The 19,086-nt window shown below is 36.0% G+C and overlaps 1 protein-coding gene and 1 long non-coding RNA gene across 3 annotated transcripts in view; one reads left to right on the top strand and one right to left on the bottom strand.

Annotated features, from left to right (window-relative positions):
• The window catches only part of LOC128247900 (uncharacterized), a 31,294-nt gene extending 21,789 nt beyond the window's left edge, over positions 1-9,505 (bottom strand). The window contains exon 1 of the long non-coding RNA XR_008264215.2: positions 9,400-9,505. This is a non-coding gene — a long non-coding RNA (uncharacterized LOC128247900). The remainder of the gene's footprint in view (positions 1-9,399) is intronic.
• Positions 9,470-19,086, top strand: part of LOC106874395 (2-oxoglutarate dehydrogenase complex component E1) — a 58,005-nt gene continuing 48,388 nt past the window's right edge. For both annotated transcript variants that reach the window (XM_014922120.3, XM_014922119.3), the window contains exons 1-2: positions 9,470-9,521; positions 9,673-10,404. In XM_014922120.3, coding sequence (XP_014777606.1) covers positions 10,171-10,404 — 234 coding nt within the window. In that variant the 5' untranslated portion in view covers positions 9,470-9,521; positions 9,673-10,170. The remainder of the gene's footprint in view (positions 9,522-9,672; positions 10,405-19,086) is intronic.

Here is a 19,086-nt window from a genome sequence, read left to right as displayed (position 1 = left end):
AAATATAATAATTAGGTTTTTATGTAAATGATATTGATTACTTCTCTAATTATTATGCCTCAGGCATCAGGCTAAAGAAATCAGCCTCACTGACAGCCTGCTAATCATTTTGATTGGTATTACATTATTACTTCATGTTCTCATTTAATGATATCACACAAATTGACTATGTTCTATGATAGATGTAACCCTTCAGTGCATAAATGGTGACAGAGAATTCTGCATTGATATAACTTGTAGTTTTCTCCTACGAATATAGTTATTATTATTATTACTATTATTTTTATTTAGCTCCACTCATTATTTATTTATTTGTTGTGATAGAGTAGAGCTTTGATAAAATACATTCCAGCTTCAACTATTCTGTATTCTTATGATATCTAGGACTACATTAAATAATATGTACTTTGATTTTTCTAAAGAGAGCAGGGTGTGATTCGAGGGAGATTTAGCTGCTATTTGTAGCAAGCTGAGCAAACTCATAGCAGCTCTATTAGGTACTTGTGAAAAAAAATATGGTGTCATTTTTGTGAAAGAGTATGTTGTGTGTGAATTAGGACACCAATCAATAATAAATGATGTCACTCTAATTGAACATTTATGATTAAAATAAAACACTTAGATGTCTTCTAGAATAACCAGTGCACTATTGTAACATTGCTCTTCTTGCCTTTGAATAAATTGTGAATGAATATTCATTCCACCAATAGTTTGACTTTTGAGTTTTCTCACACTGCCTCACCATGCAAGATTTCACAACTCACTTGTTATTTAGCCCCGAGTCAGCCCTAACTGAGCAGCAGTGGCAGCTTGTGTATAGGAATCACAGAACTGCAACACCCCCTATTTCCACTTGATATTATTGATAACATTCCAAAGCGGTGAGCCGGTAGAAACGTTAGCATGCCGGGCGGAATGCATAGCAATATTTCATCTATCTTTACATTCGAGTATGTTCTGTGTTTAGCCCTTGTGACCAATAATGAAAGGATTATTATTATTATTATTATTAAGGCGGCAATCTGGTAAAATCATTAGCATGCTGGGCAAAATGCTTAGCAGTATTTTGCCCATCTTGACGTTCTGAGTTCAAATTCCGCTGAGGTCAACTTTGCCTTTCATCCTTTCAGGGTCAGCTTTGCCTTTCATCCTTTTGGGGTCGACTTTGTCTTTCATCTTTTCGGGGTCAGTAAATTAAGTACCAGTGAAACACTGGGGTTGATATAATCAACTCATCCTCTCTCCCGTAATGGCTGCCCTTGTGGCAAAATTTGAAACCATTATTAGTTTTATTATTGTTGTTGTTGTTGTTATTATTATTATCTTCATTATTCAACATTGTGTACAACATTGTGTGTTCTTTTTTGCTGTTAGGAGAGTGCAAACTCTTCCTGGTGTTGTATTGCATCAGTTTCCTTTTTTTCATAGGGTGTGGTGCAGTCTTTTGTTGTATTAAGTTTTGCATTGTGTGTTGTGTGTGTAATGCATTGGGTATTTGGCCTGCTACTGGTAATTTATTTATTACTTCCACCTTAGCAAAGGTGGAGGTATTGTATTCAGTCATGTTTGTCAGTTTGTTTGTCCATGGACAAGATGTCTCAAGAACCATTGAATGGATTCAGATGAAACTGTCAGGGATGTTTGACCTCGTGACTGGCACGAACTGATTAGATTTGGGAATTGATCCAGTACTAGATAAGGATTCTGGATTATTTTTCCTGTTTTTCTACTTAATTTTTGAGAGCGATCGAGTTCACTTTTAGTATTCTCATTTGTGAGAGCAGTCGAGTTTATTTCAGATATTCTCATTTAAAAAATCATCTATGACTAATCATTGAGAGGATATTGGTGTTACCTTGGCAGAGGTTTGCGCTTTCTGAGTGCTCTTGTTATTATTATTATTATTATTATTTTACTTCTCAGAGCTCTTGATCTTACTTACTCTGGTTGATTCTGTGAGAGCTGACAACAGCCTGTTATCAAAGGTCTCATAGTGTCTCATTCTGCACATTATAAGCTTTGATAATTGGCTGTCAGTTATTGTGGAAGATGTTCAGCACCCAAGTGCCAGTCTCAAAATACTAGCTGTACCCAGCAGCATAGTCTTTTGAGCTTGCTCCACTCTCCTTCGATAAAATAAAGTATTAGTCAAGTACTGAAGTCAGTTTAATTGATTTACTCCTTTCCCTTCTCCTCTCAAATTTCTAATCCCACACCCATGTTAGAAATGACTACCTTAGCATTTTGTCTTCATGAATGTTGTGTAATGACCAAAAGAATATGATTGCAAATACAAGCAGTTGAAATGGGGTTCCTCCAAAGGGTCTCTGAAGTAATGTTACTTGACAGGGTGCATGACTCGAGGATCAGGGAGTTTGTCCAGGTTAAACTGCATCTTCTCTGCATTGAGAGGACATGGCTCCAGTACTATGGACATATAATAAGAATGTTACAAGTAAGAATTGCAAAATAAATTCTTCAAGCCAATCCAACCAGCAAGAATCCTAGGGGTTGACCAAGAACAAGATGGTTGGATATAATCCATAGTGTCAGTTGATCTTGCTTGGAAATCCAGCTGGAAAATATGACAGTTGCTTCTGAGAGGATCCTATGGAGGAGTTACCTGAGAATTCTACCAAAACAATCTTCCCAGGAAGAAGGATGGATGGATGGACAGACGAATGGATGGATGGACAGACGAATGGATGGATGGACAGACGAATGGATGGATAGATGGATGGATAGTTGACTGCTTTCCATTCACCTAATTCAGATTATCATGATTAGAAATTAATAAATTAAATGTTACGTTAAAATTTATAATGCTGACCTAATTTTATTTATTTTTTATGTATTTTATTTTATTTTTTATCATCTATAACAATTCAAAGAATGATAGTATAAAATTTAAAATTAGAATCTATGCAATCATAAAATTATTTTTAATTGTATAGTTAATGACTTTAACATAAGTAATGAGTGCAAGAAATTTGCTATTAATCTGTAAGGCTTTCTCTTTTCTTCACTTGTCAATGCTTAATCTTTGTAAAATTTGTTACTAGACAAATTATGTATTCAGACTTGATCTGCAATGGTCTTCATTATTCTGGTGATCTTAACATATGCATGTATGTATGTAGGTGTGAAGGTGTAAAAATGTGGGGAAGGGAATTGGTCAGTGCTAGTGTGTGCATGGTGGTGTAGCGTGGTGTAGTGTGAGGATATTGGGAGGGGGGGAAAGCATGGGTGGAGTGTGGGTTGGGCTGAGGGTGGGGGTAGAGGTAGGGGTATGTGGGTAGGCAGAAGTTGGGGGTGGGTGTAAGGGATGGAATGGGAAGGTAGGGGTAGGAGTGGGTATATATATATATATATATATATATATATATATACACACACACACATGTGACTGACTTCTTTCAGCTTCCATCCACCAAATCCACTGACAAGGCTTTGGTTAACTCGAGGCTATAGTAGGAGACACTTGCCCAAAGTGCTTAAGACTGAAGCTGAGATCACATATTTGAGAAGCAAGCTTCTTAACCATACAGCCATGTTTATGCAAAAGCATGTATTTTATAAATGAATAAATACCTGTATAAATATATCTATAGATTTTGCCTTATAGGATGTGAAAAAAATTATTTGGAGAAAAAATAATTCTGATAAAAATAATGACTATTTCAATGTTTAGTAGATGAATAGTAAGGATATGGGTTAGTTTCTGATACAAACAATATCAATAAGAGAAGAAAATAATACAGAACAAACTAAAGAAGACAGAAGGAAAGAGGTGTGTATATTTTTTTTTTTAATATATTTGACCTTTCTTTAAAGGTAATGAAAAACCTGTCTTATATGGCAGGTAATTTTACCGGTTGTAAAAGAAAACAAATAAATACTGAAGCAAACCAGTTTTCTCAGTGGCAATGTCAAAATACTTACATACATACGTTCTTTTTATTTATTTGTTTCAGTCATTTGACTGGGGCCATGCTGGAGCACCACCTGTAGTCAAACAAATCGACCCCAGGACTTATTCTTTGTAAGCCTAATACTTATTCTATCGGCCTCTTTTGCTGAACCACTAATGTTGCAGGGATGAAAACACACTAACATCAGTTGTGAAGCGATGGTGGGGTGGGGGGTGGGGAATAAACAAACACACACACACGCATATACATACATACATACATACATATGATGAGCTTCTTTCAGTTTCCGTCTACCAAATTCACTCACAAGGCTTTGGTCAGCCTGAGGCTATAGTAGAAGACATTTGCCCAAGGTACCACACAGTGGGATTGAACCCGGAGCCATGTGGTTGGTAAGCAAACTACTTACCACACAGCCATTCCTGCACCTACATGTCAATTTTATGTTAGTTGAAATATGTTTGTGACATATTTTAACTTTTAAAGGTAAATTCACCGCAGTTACCATAAACAAAAAAATTACCTCTTATGGTAAAAGGTGTAAAAACACCATATCTAACCAGTGCTTCCCTCTAGCAGATTCCCAGGAATGTGTTTCCTGTCCTTTAGCCTTCCTCAATGGGAAATACCAAAAAGACATAAACCTGGGTAGATACCTGAAGTACATTTATTCCTAATCAAAATTTAGTGTTGATGCTGCTATTTTTTTATTCCAACCAGGTGGTCCACTAGCACAACTCAGTCACTGATGTTGACTGTCTTTTAGTTAGTGCCATGGTTTGAATCTGCTTGAGGTTATCTCTCTTTAGTGTTTTGCACTGAGGAAGGCTAAAGAGCTAAAAATGCATGTCTAAGGAAGCACTGAGAAGAGATGGTTTTTTTTAACATGTTTTACCATAAAATATATTTTTTTTTGTCCATGGAAACTGCAGTGAATTTTCCTTTAAAAGTTAAAATATATCACAAACATATTTTAACTAACCTAAAATATGTTTCTTCCTAATCACTGCATGGTGGTGCTGCTGCTTCTCTTTCTGTCTATATATATGTGTGTGTGTGCATGTCTACATGCACACATACATACACACATACATACATGCATACATACATACATGTGCACAAGAGGCTTCCACACAGTTTCCATCTACAAAATTCACTCACAAGATATTGGTTGGGGCTCTTGTAGAAGACAGTTGCTCAAGATGCTGCACAGTAGGACTGAACATGAAACCATGTGGTTATAAAGCAAGATTCTTAACTGCACAGCCTGTATATATAATTTTGTATCTCTTTGCACCATTCACATGCCATTTCCCCTTTCCAACAGCCTTCTATTTAGAACAGAAGAATACTTCATGTTTGTCCTTTGTTTTTTTATATATTTTTTGAATTGTGATGGAAAAGATGTAATTAGTTACAGTTGGATATAAGTTTGAATCCAGTCAAGTTTGCAGTTCTGTATTGTCTCTCTGAGCAGGATTTTCTTTCTCCTGTGATCTCTATAAATGTATTAATTATCAATGTGAAGCATTGTAGTTTCTATTTTCCATTTGGTGCATGTTTTTATATTCATACATCTTGTTGGTACAGCTCATAGGCAATATATTATATTTTTAAGAATTCAATTTGGTTTTCATGCCGATGATATGATAATAAGCGTTGGGTATGGCCAAAAGAGTACAACTGTGGATACAAGTGACTGAAGTGGGGTTCTTTCAAAGGTCTCTGGAATAATCTTGTTCAATAGAGCATGTATTTCGGAGATCAGGGAATCTTGCCAGGTCAAGCCACTACTTCTCTGCTTTGAGAGGTCACAGCTCTAGTGCTATGGACATGTGATTTGGATACCACAGGAAAGCATCACTAAATGGATTCTTCAAGCCAAGCTCACTGGGGCAGACAAAAATGAAATAGCAGGACAATAGTCATAATCTTAGTTGGACATGCTGGGAATGCAGCGAGAAAATGTAATGGCCCTATGGAAGAGGTGCCTCAGGACTCAACCCTCAGAACCCACCTAGGAATAATGGGCAGAGACGATGGATGGATGTATGGATGGATGCAGTACCAGGCATTGGTTCTCATGGCTTCCGATCTTAATTAATTGGAAGTGTTATCATGTACATGTTTTGTCTTGGAGTAAAAGATGGGCTATAGCAAATATTCTGTTCAACACCACAGATTTGCTTGTCAATTGTTTGACCATAACCGGTTGAGCATGTCCTTTAGTGGCTACAAGTATGTGCATCTCTGATCACGAGCAGAAGTAGTGGAGGAGCATCATAGTTATGTGTTGAGAGGAATTCTTTGGAGCTTGAATAATTTACCTCTGGAAACATGTGTGTTTCATTCAACATCCTTAAACAATCCTTACTCGGGAGCCTTTTGAGTGGGATGGGTTACTCAACTTGAAGAATATTCTAACTGGGCCCCACCTGCAAGGTCATACATTGTTTATCTTCATATGAGATCACCATGTTGCGCACTGATGGTGGTTGTGATGCATGTGCCTAGTGTACCCTTATCAGATGGATAGTCACGATTGGTACACTGGACTTGGTATATTTTACCCCAGTGTCACTTTGGTTGCATGCACTGCTCTCTTACTCAATAATAATTATAGTAATCCTTTCTACCATAGGCACAAGGCCTCAAATTTGGGGGTATTTTATCGACCCTGAAAGGATGGAAAGCATAGTTGACCCTAGTGGAATTTGAAGTGCGAATGTAAGGATGGACAAAATGCCACTAAACATTTTGCCCTGTGCCCTAACAATTCTGTCAGCTCACCACCTTAATGATGATAATAACAATAAAAATAATAGTAATGATAATAATATTTTCACAAGCCCACTAACTTATTGTTAAGGGCTATAACTGATTGATATTAAGTGACAGAGCTAAATACTGTATAACATTTAGTCCACAAGTCTACCATTGTATCAATTATTCACTCGTAAATGAATATCTGGTTCATGTTTTTAGCATGTAGGATAAGTTGATAGTCCTGCCTCATTCCATCAATGTTCACCACATTGGCCTAGTTTAACCTGTCATATCATCATTACCACTCCGTGGATTTGATATGAAAACACGACACTTTTGCTTTAACAGAAGTAGTTTATTTCATATGATGGTGATGAGGATGATGATGGTGGTGGTTGTGGTGATGATGATGATGTTGATTTCTTTATTATCCATATGGGTCCAAAATATACAATAAAACACACACCATGGAACAACAAACAGTGTCAGGTGGGGTGGAACAAACAAGTTATATTGATAAGATCTACAAATGAATATAAATGAAAGCTTTGAAAAGAAACATTGTTAAACCCAATCAAATGAAACCACAGAACAATTATGCTTAAAGTTGGGAAGTAGATTAAAGGCTATTAATTGCAATAACATATCAACTATAATATCTCAAGTATTTTTCATGCCTTCCTTTGTAACAACAGTGGAGTGAGGGGGTATAATTAATTTGCACACTAAAAAATGAAACTAAATACTGAAAAACAATTAGGGCTGGTTCTTTATTGTTTTCCCCATTCTACCATAGACAATTATGGTGATGATGGTGATGATGATGATATAATAATAATAATAATTCATTCATCATCATAATTTTTAATGCATATTTTCCCTTTCTTGGACAGGTTTCACTGTATAGTATATTGCCATGCAACATTTTCCTGTGTCATCTCATCTGCAAGGTTCAAGCTCCTAAGAACTAGCGTCACCACTTCTTTCAATATTGCCACTGGTATTCCTGTGTGCATTTTAGAACTACCAGGCCTGTCATACTCAACCACTTTATCAGTTTATCTACACTCCACATTTGAGGTTGAGTATGATAAAAATATTGAATGTGCTTAAGGTAGATAGAAGTTTAATTAAAATCAAAGATCTAAAAAAGAAAGAAAGAAAAACAGGACAGGTTACTTTGATTAACAAATGATTCAACTTCTATACTCTCTATATAGAAATAGAGTGAGTAAAAATAGCAGAGCGAGATCGTTGCCAGTGCTCCTGGACTGGCTCTTGTGCGGGTGGCACATAAAATGCACCATTTTGAGCGTGGCCGTTGCCAGTACCGCCTGACTGGCCTTTGTGCAGGTGACACGTAAAAGCACCCACTACACTCTTGGAGTGGTTGGCGTTAGGAAGGGCATCCAGCTGTAGAAACTCTGCCAAGTCAGATTGGAGCCTGGTGTAGCCATCTGGTTTCACCAGTCCTCAGTCAAATCGTCCAACCCATTCTAGCATGGAAAGCAGACATTAAACAATGATGATGATAATGATGATGATGAATAATGATTTCAAAGTTAAGAGAGTTTTAGCCAATGTTCTTAATGTTGAATGAAAGACATTCAAAGAACTTTACTTGAGAGAAAAGTTAGGGGAGGCCAAAAACAACATAGAATTTTTGATGGTTAAAAGATTTTTTGAATTACAACTACTGCTCAGATGAATTCACCATTGATTATGATGAATATTTTGCTTTCCACTCTTGCTTACCTGGGTTATATTAACCTCACATGCACTCCACCGACATAATATATAACATTTTTTTTCTCTACCTGACATTTCCTTTATCATATAATGTAGCTTGGTGGGTTTAGATAGTGGAATGGGGATAGCAAATTTTAATCTCATTTGCCAACAATGGTTCTTTCTCTGGCATCTAGTATTGAATCTAAATGCCATAACACTATCTCATACAATTATTGCTCTGACCTTTAGCTTCTCATTTCAAGATGTGTAAAGTTTACTTTATTAGAAATATGCATTTTAATGTAACCATTCGCAACCTATGGGTCAATAAAACATTTTGAAATATGAATATATTTGTATGTGTGTGTATGTGTGGTTTTATTTAGTTTCTAATACCTCATAGTTTAGTATCAATCAAATTTATTAAACTGGGTCACAAACATAATATGAAAAAGTGCATAAATAGATAAATAAAGAGCAAAGAACTTCTCAGTTAATATGTTGCTATAATGTTATGCAAAACAATGCTCTTTAAATTCATTCTTCGGGGAAGGGCATTAATATTGTAACTTCACATTTCTCTGCTATTGTTGAGAAAATCTTGAAAGAGTATGTCTTCTGTAAAGATTCACAAAGTGAAAACAAGGTAGTGACGGAAAAGTTGATGATGACGATAATGACAATATTTATATTTAATAAATCTAATTTTGCCTTGTAGATTTTTAAAAAAAGTTTAAAGAATGGGGAAAAAAAAATCTTAGACCAAATAGTTATTCACAGGTGGTATGTTATTTATGTATCTGCATTTATTCGAAGAACATTCTTCAGAATCTAAATGTTGAAAACTCCATTTTAGTCTTAATGTAAATAAAATTAAAAATCGTAAAAATATTTCTGTAAGAAAGAAGAGACTTAGCAAACATTTTGAAAAGTTTAACCAACAATATGATGTAAAGAAACTTGACTTAACTGCATGTATAACTACCACCACTGAGTTGACCAATCAGAGCGTCCGTTAGAGAGCTATGACGTCATCAGGCAGAGTGTAGCTGACGACGGTAGTGTATATGACCGCGCTTGAGGAGATCCGAGGTAAGTTTGATTCAATTTATAATATATATACACTTATTTATATATACTTCAAATGAATTTTAACTACCTTTTGTTTGTAATAATTAAATAGTTTGAAATTTCCTGTAATTATTTCCATAACTACTTGATTTTTAAATCTTATTTGTTTCAGAATATTTTGGCTTTCGACGTCGCCATATTTCACTCTTTTAAACCAAAAAAAGCATTGGAGGATCCGAAAATTTCTCTCGTGATTGATTGTTTATAAAATATTTAATGTTCTTATGTCATATTTCAAAGTTTTAAACAACTTTGAGTAATTGACTAAAAAGTCAGTTATTAAAGTAAACGATTTAGCCTATAAACCTTTCCATGTTGACAATGCCTCTAACAAATAGCTGTCAAGGTTAAAGAAAAAGATAAAGTTCCTCCAAAATAAAAAAAAAAAAATAAAGTTGTTGGTAATCGAAATCAACACGACGAAGAAATTAGTAAATTTGTTACCTGTAAATATTGTTGATATTTTACTACCCAACACCTATCCTATCAAATTCCGACGAAGTAACCCAACAACGATAGTGGCTACGGAAAAGGCCACACTGGATCGTCGTATAAATCCTCGGCTCTTTCACAATATAAGACATTTTCATATCAAACGAACGTTTTAACCATGTACCGCATTAGCAGGACGTTTTTCAAATTTCCTGTGCGTATCACGCACCAGCGGCAGGCATGGACTACTCTCCACAACCATCAATCCAAGACTTCAAATTCCATCCCAAAGTCAAATCGGATTAACTATGGTACCCAAGCAGCTGCAGAACCATTCCTTAATGGGAGCTCGTCTTCCTACTTGGAAGAAATGTATTCTGCTTGGCAGAAAGATCCGAACAGTGTACATAAGGTAAGTATTTTCTAGGTTGTATATATATATATGTTCTGTTTTATAACCAATCCTCCTTGAGCTAGATATGCTAGTTTTTTCACAATAGTGGAAGTAATATGATATGCTGAAAAAAAAAATAACAACAAAGTTGATGTAAACAGGAATTTATTACGCCTATCTTACTTGACATTTAATATACATATATCTATATCACAACAGAAACGTGTCAATAGTCTTGTATGTTAGGAAATAATCTTCCTTGTAAACATTACCGTTTGGTATAAGATTTATTACATATGCATGGTTGTTACATAATTCTATCAATTGATTTCTTAATGTTAACCGATAAGTTCAGGTGTGACTATATTACTCAATATCGGAAATTTTGAAAAGGAAGAATGTAATTTAAGAATGAAATTAGCACTTAAAATTATTTATAGTTAATTCAAAATAAACGTTTAAAAGCTAGATTCATAAAGTGAATGACGCTACCTATTCTTCGTCAGATATGTTTAAAATAGGTTAAGAGAATCTGTTTTAAGCTAAGTATTAGCAGCATGTTTTAAAATTGCTTCTATTTCGAATATTACCAATTTCTTATAACATTACAAAGGCGTCTAAATTTATTGCTGGACAAGATTAATCTTTGAGTCAAGAGTTGTCGTTCTTGGTTACCTCAGCCCTCATCAATAACGGGTTAATGAAATAAATAACCATACCTTGGTGGTGGTGGGCAATTACTGCTCACATTGTGTATAGTATGCTTCAATAAGTAAATTGAATGTATCAACAATAATAAAATCCTCCATATATTATTTAGGTTGATCCCAACAATGAAGTTTATATTAATCCCGCCCATTCCTGTTAGTAGTTTGAAAATATTTTCATTTTACACAACACGTGGGAAGCTGGTATTTAATTTACATCTGAAACTTTGGATTAAAATATGCTCGTGTTCGGAAAGCGTCTGGAAATAACATTTTATTAGCTAACTTATAAGCTACTTTATATCCTTCCCCAAAGTAACTATCTCTTAAACATTTCTGCAATAGTTTATCATCTAATGTATATCTAAATTAGTTAATTTAACGTAAACTATTTTATTTGTTGTTCGAATTTTTACCATTTTGAAAATAGAAATAGCATAAATAAATGTCTTAACTAGTTTTAGTTAATGCTACATTTGTTTTATCATGCATACTATCACCAGAATTCTAATAGAGAGGTAAACTGTTCATTGGCATTGTTTCCTTGCTTAGTGTTAACCGTATAATAGTCTACGCTCATTTTGACGTAATGGCACGTTGTTACGTACATAGAAGATACATCCTTACTGTGTTTGACGTCGGTTATTGCTTTGACCTTGAGACTACTGCTACCTACTTTATGGAAAGATTTGCGTCTCTTTCGTCTTTATCACCTTGAGAACGATTGAAGCTGATTTGAATCGGAGCCAATTCCTGCACCGGCTCTTTTTGGTTTCAGTAGATGAAGAGCTAGATATCTCTGTACATATATGATTATAGTCAGTGGAAGTATGATCTCCAATTTCAAGTCGACACGAAAATACATAATACAAGGCAATTTACAGATACATACAGCGTACATAAATAAATATCTATATAGGCGGGTAGGTGAATTAAACACCAGAGATGCTTTGTCCCACGCAAAAAAATGCAACTACAGGATATATATTTTACTGTTTTATGTGAGTGTTTCAACCGTGACACACATACACACACACTTATATATATTGTATTGTGGTGTATGTCATTTTATGTTTTCTTAGCTTGCATTTGTTGGAAGTTAGTTTTCGCCAAAATCAGTTCTTATTTGGAATTACTGCTCTCCTGGCTGCACGTCGTCTTACCGGCTACTCTATAGTGTGTACTGGCTTCATTTTATCGTGGCACCAACACTAGAGATGTCTTGATTCCGGACTTTACGTTGTCTCCTCATTCGCCAACTAATTTACAGGGTATATTTAGTGCATTTTGTTGTGGCTCCAACTCTTCTAAATTTGCCTTGTATTCAACAAGACTAAAGACTCATAACTATTCTGGGTTGTGTCTATTCACTTGGGGCAACATGATCTTGTGGGTGAGAAGAAAGGGCAATAACAGACAATCCAGAATTAGATAATGAAAGAAACAAATGTACGACGGTAGAAATACAATGGTTGGGTGGATATGTTAGCGGCGGGGGAAATAGAAAACGTAGTACTGGGAGTATTGAGAAGATGGTAATGGTTGTTGCATATTAGCTGGTAATAGAGCATGGGAGATATCAATACTGAATGACCCGATGGAGAGGAAGTGATGATCAAGGAGGTTGATGGCGGTGTATATCAGATGTCAACAGGTGTGATTGCAATCCCACGTTAAACAAGCATCATGATATGAGATTATAAAACAGTATGTCGGTATGATTGGGTGGTTAAAATGCTCATTTTACAGCTGCGATGGTTTTGAGTTCAGTCTCACTATGTGTTATGTTGGCCAAGTGCATTCATGTATAGTTCCATGCTGACCCAAACCTCATGGGTATGTTGATATTTTTGGCAGCACACAAAGGTCATATACCACAAATAAAAGTTACCTATGCTTCAAACTATGCACATCATGCTGTTGGATTGAATATTCATCTGAGAGGTCATGGACGGAAAGTCAGAAATGCCATTGACAGGGAGGAAGCACAAAGGAATGCCAATCATCTGTAAAGATAGAGCAAGCCCCATATACATATATGTATATACATACATATATAAAATATATGTAAATGCCAAATTCTTCCCAAAAGAAGAAAGTATCTTCTAATATAGACTAGTGGTTTGTGACTTTAAGATAGACATAATAGAGAACAAAACTAGCAGTTTTTACTGGAAAATGTGTTAGGGATGTCAGACATGTGGCTAGTGCATGATTCCAGCTAAATGCAGGCTAGTGCATTGCAACAGTACTATAGAAAGTACCTTAAATGCAAAGAGACAACCCTGAAAGGACTGGAAGAAAGGGAGCAGCAGAGAATACCTAGTTGTTAAAAAGAAGCTGAATGTCAGGTATGCGTAGCTAGAGGAGAGGCAGAAAAGAAGTTTGCACGCATTTTATGACATGAAGTGTTCTGCATTGCTAAACAGTATACTAGACAATATTGAAATTTTGGTTAGACATCATCATCATTTAATGTCTGCTTTCCATGCTGGTGTGGGTTGGATGGTTTGACTGAGGACTGGCAAGCCAGGAGGTTGCACCAGGCCCCAATCTGATCTGGTAAGGTTTCTACAGTTGGATGCCCTTCCTAACACCAACCACTCCGAGAGTGTAATGGGTGCTTTTTACATGCCACTGGCATGGGGGCCAGTCAGGCGGCACTGGCACCAACCACACTCAAATGGTGCTTTTTACATACTGCCGGTACGGGAGCCAGTTAAGCAGCACTGGCTCCCATTCTGGTATGTGAAATGATAATGGTACACTTATTCTCACTGACATTGGTAGGAAAGGTATGGAAGTGTTAATCTGAGAAGCTATTGAATGTGGACAGTGTTAACAATGGGACTAGCCATCCAAGTTGACAGTAGTAAGGTAGATAAAACAATAAAGGACATGAAAGTAGGGAAAGAAAATAAGCTGGCAGGGGTAGTTGCTGAGATGTTTAAAATACACTGCAAAGTAGGGCACAGGCTGGTCACTTGAGTAATTCAAGTGATAGTCATACCCAATGCAGTATCATCATAAATTAAAGAGGCAAGGGAGATGCACTAAAGAGATGTAACTACTGAGAGATCAGTGTTAAACCGGATTGTGATGTGACAAATGATTACTGCAAAATTGATTAGGGACAGGATTATGGGGTTTGGCTTTGTCTTGGAAAGAAGCACCACTGAGACCATATTCCTTGTGAGACAGCTACAAGTAAAATGCATGGATAGGAATATTTCCCTATACCTTGCATTTGTTGGTCTCAAGGCCTTTGACAGGGTCCCATGCACTCTGAGTTGGTGGTCATTAAGAATAAATGAATGGTTTGTGAGAGCCATACTTGCTATATATGAAAGATCAGTTAGCAAAGAGAGAATCAGCAATGAGTTAAATAATGAATTTAGTGTGCAAGTGGGAAGTACGTCAGGGCTCAGTTCTCAGCGCCTTCCTATTTATTTTATTACAGAGGAATTTAAGACACTGCTTGTGGGAACTCCTACATACTGACAATATATCTTTTTTTTAGCAGAATCAGTAGAAGAATTGAAGCTAGAATTCAAGTTATGGAAAGAAAATCAGAAATTGAGATCCATTAAAGCAAAAGCAAATGTTTTTCTAAGAAGGAGGACTAGACTGTTGCTATAAAACCAAAGAAATAGTTGTGTTCTGTATACAAAAAGGAAGAGTGTCAATAGAAATTCTATATAGTTTAAACAGTGGACACAAAAGTTGTGGCAACAAAGAGCTTATCTCTCAAGATGACAGGCAGACTATAATGATGGCAGTGTGATGTGGGTCTTGAGGGCAGAAGACATATGAAGGAGCTTTCTTCACTGGTTGTTTGTGTGTTTGAATAAAAGAGTATAAATGAACTGAGACACAAACTGGGAAAAGAGGTATCAACTGTACTGTGTGCAAGAGGGTGGACTAAGCTAATTTGGGAAAGTAATGCAAATGGACACTGACAGCTGTATAAACAATTGCTGAGGCTCATAATGAATGATACCTGTAGGAAAGGGCTACCATGAATGAGGTGGTAAAAAATGATCTCAGGATGAAAGCCTGTTTGGTTATTATTTTTCATGTTCAGAGGACAAGGGAGGAATATTACATTGCTTGGAGACAGGTGAGGGTCGATGTCAGGTAGATCATCTAGCCATAGAAAAATCAATTTAAATGAATTTCATTTGATCCATGTGAAATTGGAAAAGTAGACATGAAAAAGAATGATAATGATATATAGATATTTGTATGCATTTAAAAATCTTCTATTGAGATACTTTAAGTTTATCATTGCTTTGGACTGTAAAATGAATGTTTCTTTGTTTATGTATAAAAAGGTTTTCTATATATGCATGTATGTGATAATTTATGCTCACACATACATACAGCATCTGCAGGAGAAATATAGACCCAAAGATAAACCTTTGAACTTGGCTTTTGTTGACTTGGAGAAAGCCTTTGATAGGGTCCCCCGATCCCTTATCTGGTGGTCAGTGCAGAAACTGGGAATAGACGAGTGACTTGTAAGAGCTGTACAAGCTCTGTTCAGGGACGCTGTCAGTAAGGTGAGGGTTGGCAATGAGTATAGTGAAGAATTCTGAGTAAAAGTAGGGGTTCACCAAGGATCAGTCCTCAGTCCCCTCTTATTCCTTATAGTCCTCCAGGCAATTATAGGGGGGAAAACTACAAGTAGTTGATAGCTTCCTGATGTGTTGGGCAATATATATGCTTGAGAAAACCTGTTCAGTCAAGTAAAACCAATATTGTAGCTCTGGCCGGTGCCCTCTGGCTGGCACATCAAAGGCACCATCCGAACGTGGTCGAAGCCAGGTCTGCCTGACAGGCTACTGTGCTGGTGGCCCATAAAAAAACACCAACCAATCGTGATTAATGCCAATACTCCTCTGACTGGCTTCTGTGCTGGTAGCACTTAGAAAGCACCATCTGAACGTGTTTGTTGCTAGGCCTGCCTTACTGGCTCCTGTGCTGGTAGCATGTAAAAAGCACCCACTACACTCTTGGAGTGGTTGGTGTTAGGAAGGGCATCCAGCTGTAGAAACTCTTCCAGAACAGATTGGAGCCTGATGCAGCCGCCGGCTCTCCAGATCTCAGTCAAACCGTCCCGCCCATGCCAGCATGGAAAACGGATGTTAATCGATGATGATGATATATAGGTATAAGCATGGCTGTATGAATATGCTTGGTAATTTTGTGCTCTCAAGTTCTGTGGGATTGGTAGAAGGAAATTATTAAAACTAAAATAACCAAGTGTGATACATAGATGACTATTTTATTTAATACTGTTTCAAATGCATATGCCAGAATTTCATTCAACCAGGCAGTTATTCATAATATGAAACATTTTATTCAATGTTTCCTATATCAGTGAGAAATTCTCACCCATGTGAGAATCTCTCGCTAACTGCATGTATGTCATTAAAAAGGCTGAAATGCACCTAGTAATTAAGTGAGCTGCTACTGGGATGATTTTTCTTTTGTCTCCTGTCAATACTTTTCTTTTTAACACAGCAAGGCCATCAGAAATGTTGCCTCAAGACGAATACTGCTGTTACTGGCACATTGACAGTGTATATACATCAAGTATGATACCTAGATGACTTTTTAAATTTAATACTGTCTCAATTGCATACACCATATATATATATATATATATATATATATATATATATATATATATATGTATATATATATATATATATATGTAGCAGGGTGAGGGTTGGCAACAAGTACAGTGAAGAATTCTGGGTAGGAGTCCACCAAGGATCAGTCCTCAGCCTCCTCTTATTCGTCATAGTCCTCTAGGCAATAACAGAGGAATCCAAGACAGGATGCCCCTGGGAGCTTCTATATGCTGATGACCTTGCTCTAGTAGCTGAGTCACTATCAGAACTAGAGAAGTTTCAGGTATGGAAGCAAGGTCTAGAATTGAAGGGCCTTAGAGTCAACCAAGCAAAATCCACAGTCTTAATAAGTAGGAAGGCAGACAGACCACAAATCCCTTCAGGTAGATGGCCCTGCTTGATCTGTAGAAAAGGCATAGGTTGAAACTCCATAAGATGTACCCAGTGTAAGCTATGGACACATAAGAAGTGCACATGAGCTCAAATGTTCACATTCCACTACTTTGCTTGTCTGGTTAAAATAGTGATATGATGTTTACATTGCTTGTTTCTTGTTAAATATTACAATTAATCACTAAGCTCTTGAAGACTAGTGGTATATATATATATATATATATATATATATATATATATATATATATATATAAATCCCCTACTTGAAACAACAAGTAAGAGTTTACTACAGGAATGGCATCCAGCTGTAATATGCTGGCCAGAAATAAGTCCCTGTTCAATTCTGCTCAAATAGCAAACACAGATGTTAAATGAACAATGGTTTTGATGAATATTCAGATGTTCAGTCAGTCTTAGTTACCCATTCATTGAATTAGCATATTAGTGGGTGAGTATTCGACAGGAATATGTGCACTTGGCAAAATCAGCATGGCAATGTGTGGCAAGAAGGGACCTTTTGAATTACAGGTTTAATTCCTCCAATGGACTTCTGTACAGTTTCCATCTATCCAGTTTCATTCAAGGTTTGGGCTAACCCACCTTGTGAACGACTCACTATGGTAAAGACACTTGCCCAATATACCATGCACTGGTATCGATCTGGAACCTCATGACTGGGAAGGATCTCTGTAGCCATTTGGCCTTGCTGCACCTGTTTTATCCTGTATTGTGTGTACAAAAAAAACTTGGTAATTGTTTGTGCTTGGGGTCAGAAGTGTTTTATCTACAACACTGCATGTTTTTTAAATCTTTCCAGTTAGTGAAATGATATTTGAACATAAGATAGAAATAAATAATAGTAAAATAATTGTTAAAAAATAGTGAAATAATTGTTAAAAAAAATAGTGAAATAATTGTTAAAAAAAATAGTGAAATAATTGTTAAAAGATTATCAGTTCAAAGATATAGGAATAATTTTAACAAGTGTGTTTCCTCTTTGATGTTAGTTCACAAAAGTTAAAATTTGAGTGATCACTCAATTGGCTAGAATTAGCAGCCAAATCTCCCTGAACAAATAGTGAAGATCAAGCCATTCCTTTCTTCTTTTTTCTTAAACACAAGAAAGGCAGAAACTAATAGATTAATGACAGTGTGGTAATATTGAAGTTTAACTCTTTCTTCTCAGTTTTATAAATGGATACTCTCAATAGTAATATAATTCTAACAATAAGACTTTGAAACAATTTAAGACAGTTGTTAAAAGCAGTTATAATTTTAAAGAAATGAAGGAAGTATTGTTTATGTATAGCTAAAAAGTGAAAATGGCACGTTATAAGGTGGTGAAATAATTCTAACAAAACATATCTTCCATGTCTGCTATTTTAAAAATTTGACTAGATGAGTAAAATTTAACAAAAAGAAAAATTGTGAAATTAGGATTTAAAGTAAAATTGTTTTGTATAGTATTCATTTGATATGCACCAAAAAAGATTACTTTGTATAAAAATAATAAATAAAGCACCAAACACCAGAGTTCGATAACCTTTTTATACACAGTTCTTCTAGCCACAAGATGTACTTGCTAAAAGGTTTTAGTTGTAGCAGTTTCTTTGATTTTGTACTGCACTGTGATGTCTTGTTTGACGAGGTCACACCACTCCATTTTCTCTGACACTGATGGCATCATCATTGCATAATCAAGATTTACATTTTTGCTTTATGCAATGTTTTTCATTAACTTCTGTTCATCACTTTCAACATAGGATTTCAGTGTCCTATTTCTGAAGGTCAAATATAACGATCATTTCAATGGCAAACCTCTCAATCAGACACTTCACAATTACACTGGGTTTTTCCAACAACTTGACTCTGTAATATTTGATAAACAGAAATGCTTTCTCTTTTTCTTTTCATGATTATTCATAAGAGTATATGCAGTTCTTTTCAACATTTTCATCATT

This window comes from Octopus bimaculoides, chromosome 5 (assembly GCF_046866305.1).
Source record: "Octopus bimaculoides isolate indiv1 chromosome 5, ASM4686630v1, whole genome shotgun sequence".
In the NCBI taxonomy this organism is placed as follows: domain Eukaryota; kingdom Metazoa; phylum Mollusca; class Cephalopoda; order Octopoda; family Octopodidae; genus Octopus; species Octopus bimaculoides.
The sequence above is the reverse complement of the archived record's forward strand: the minus strand, read 5'-3'. Positions and strand labels throughout refer to the sequence as shown.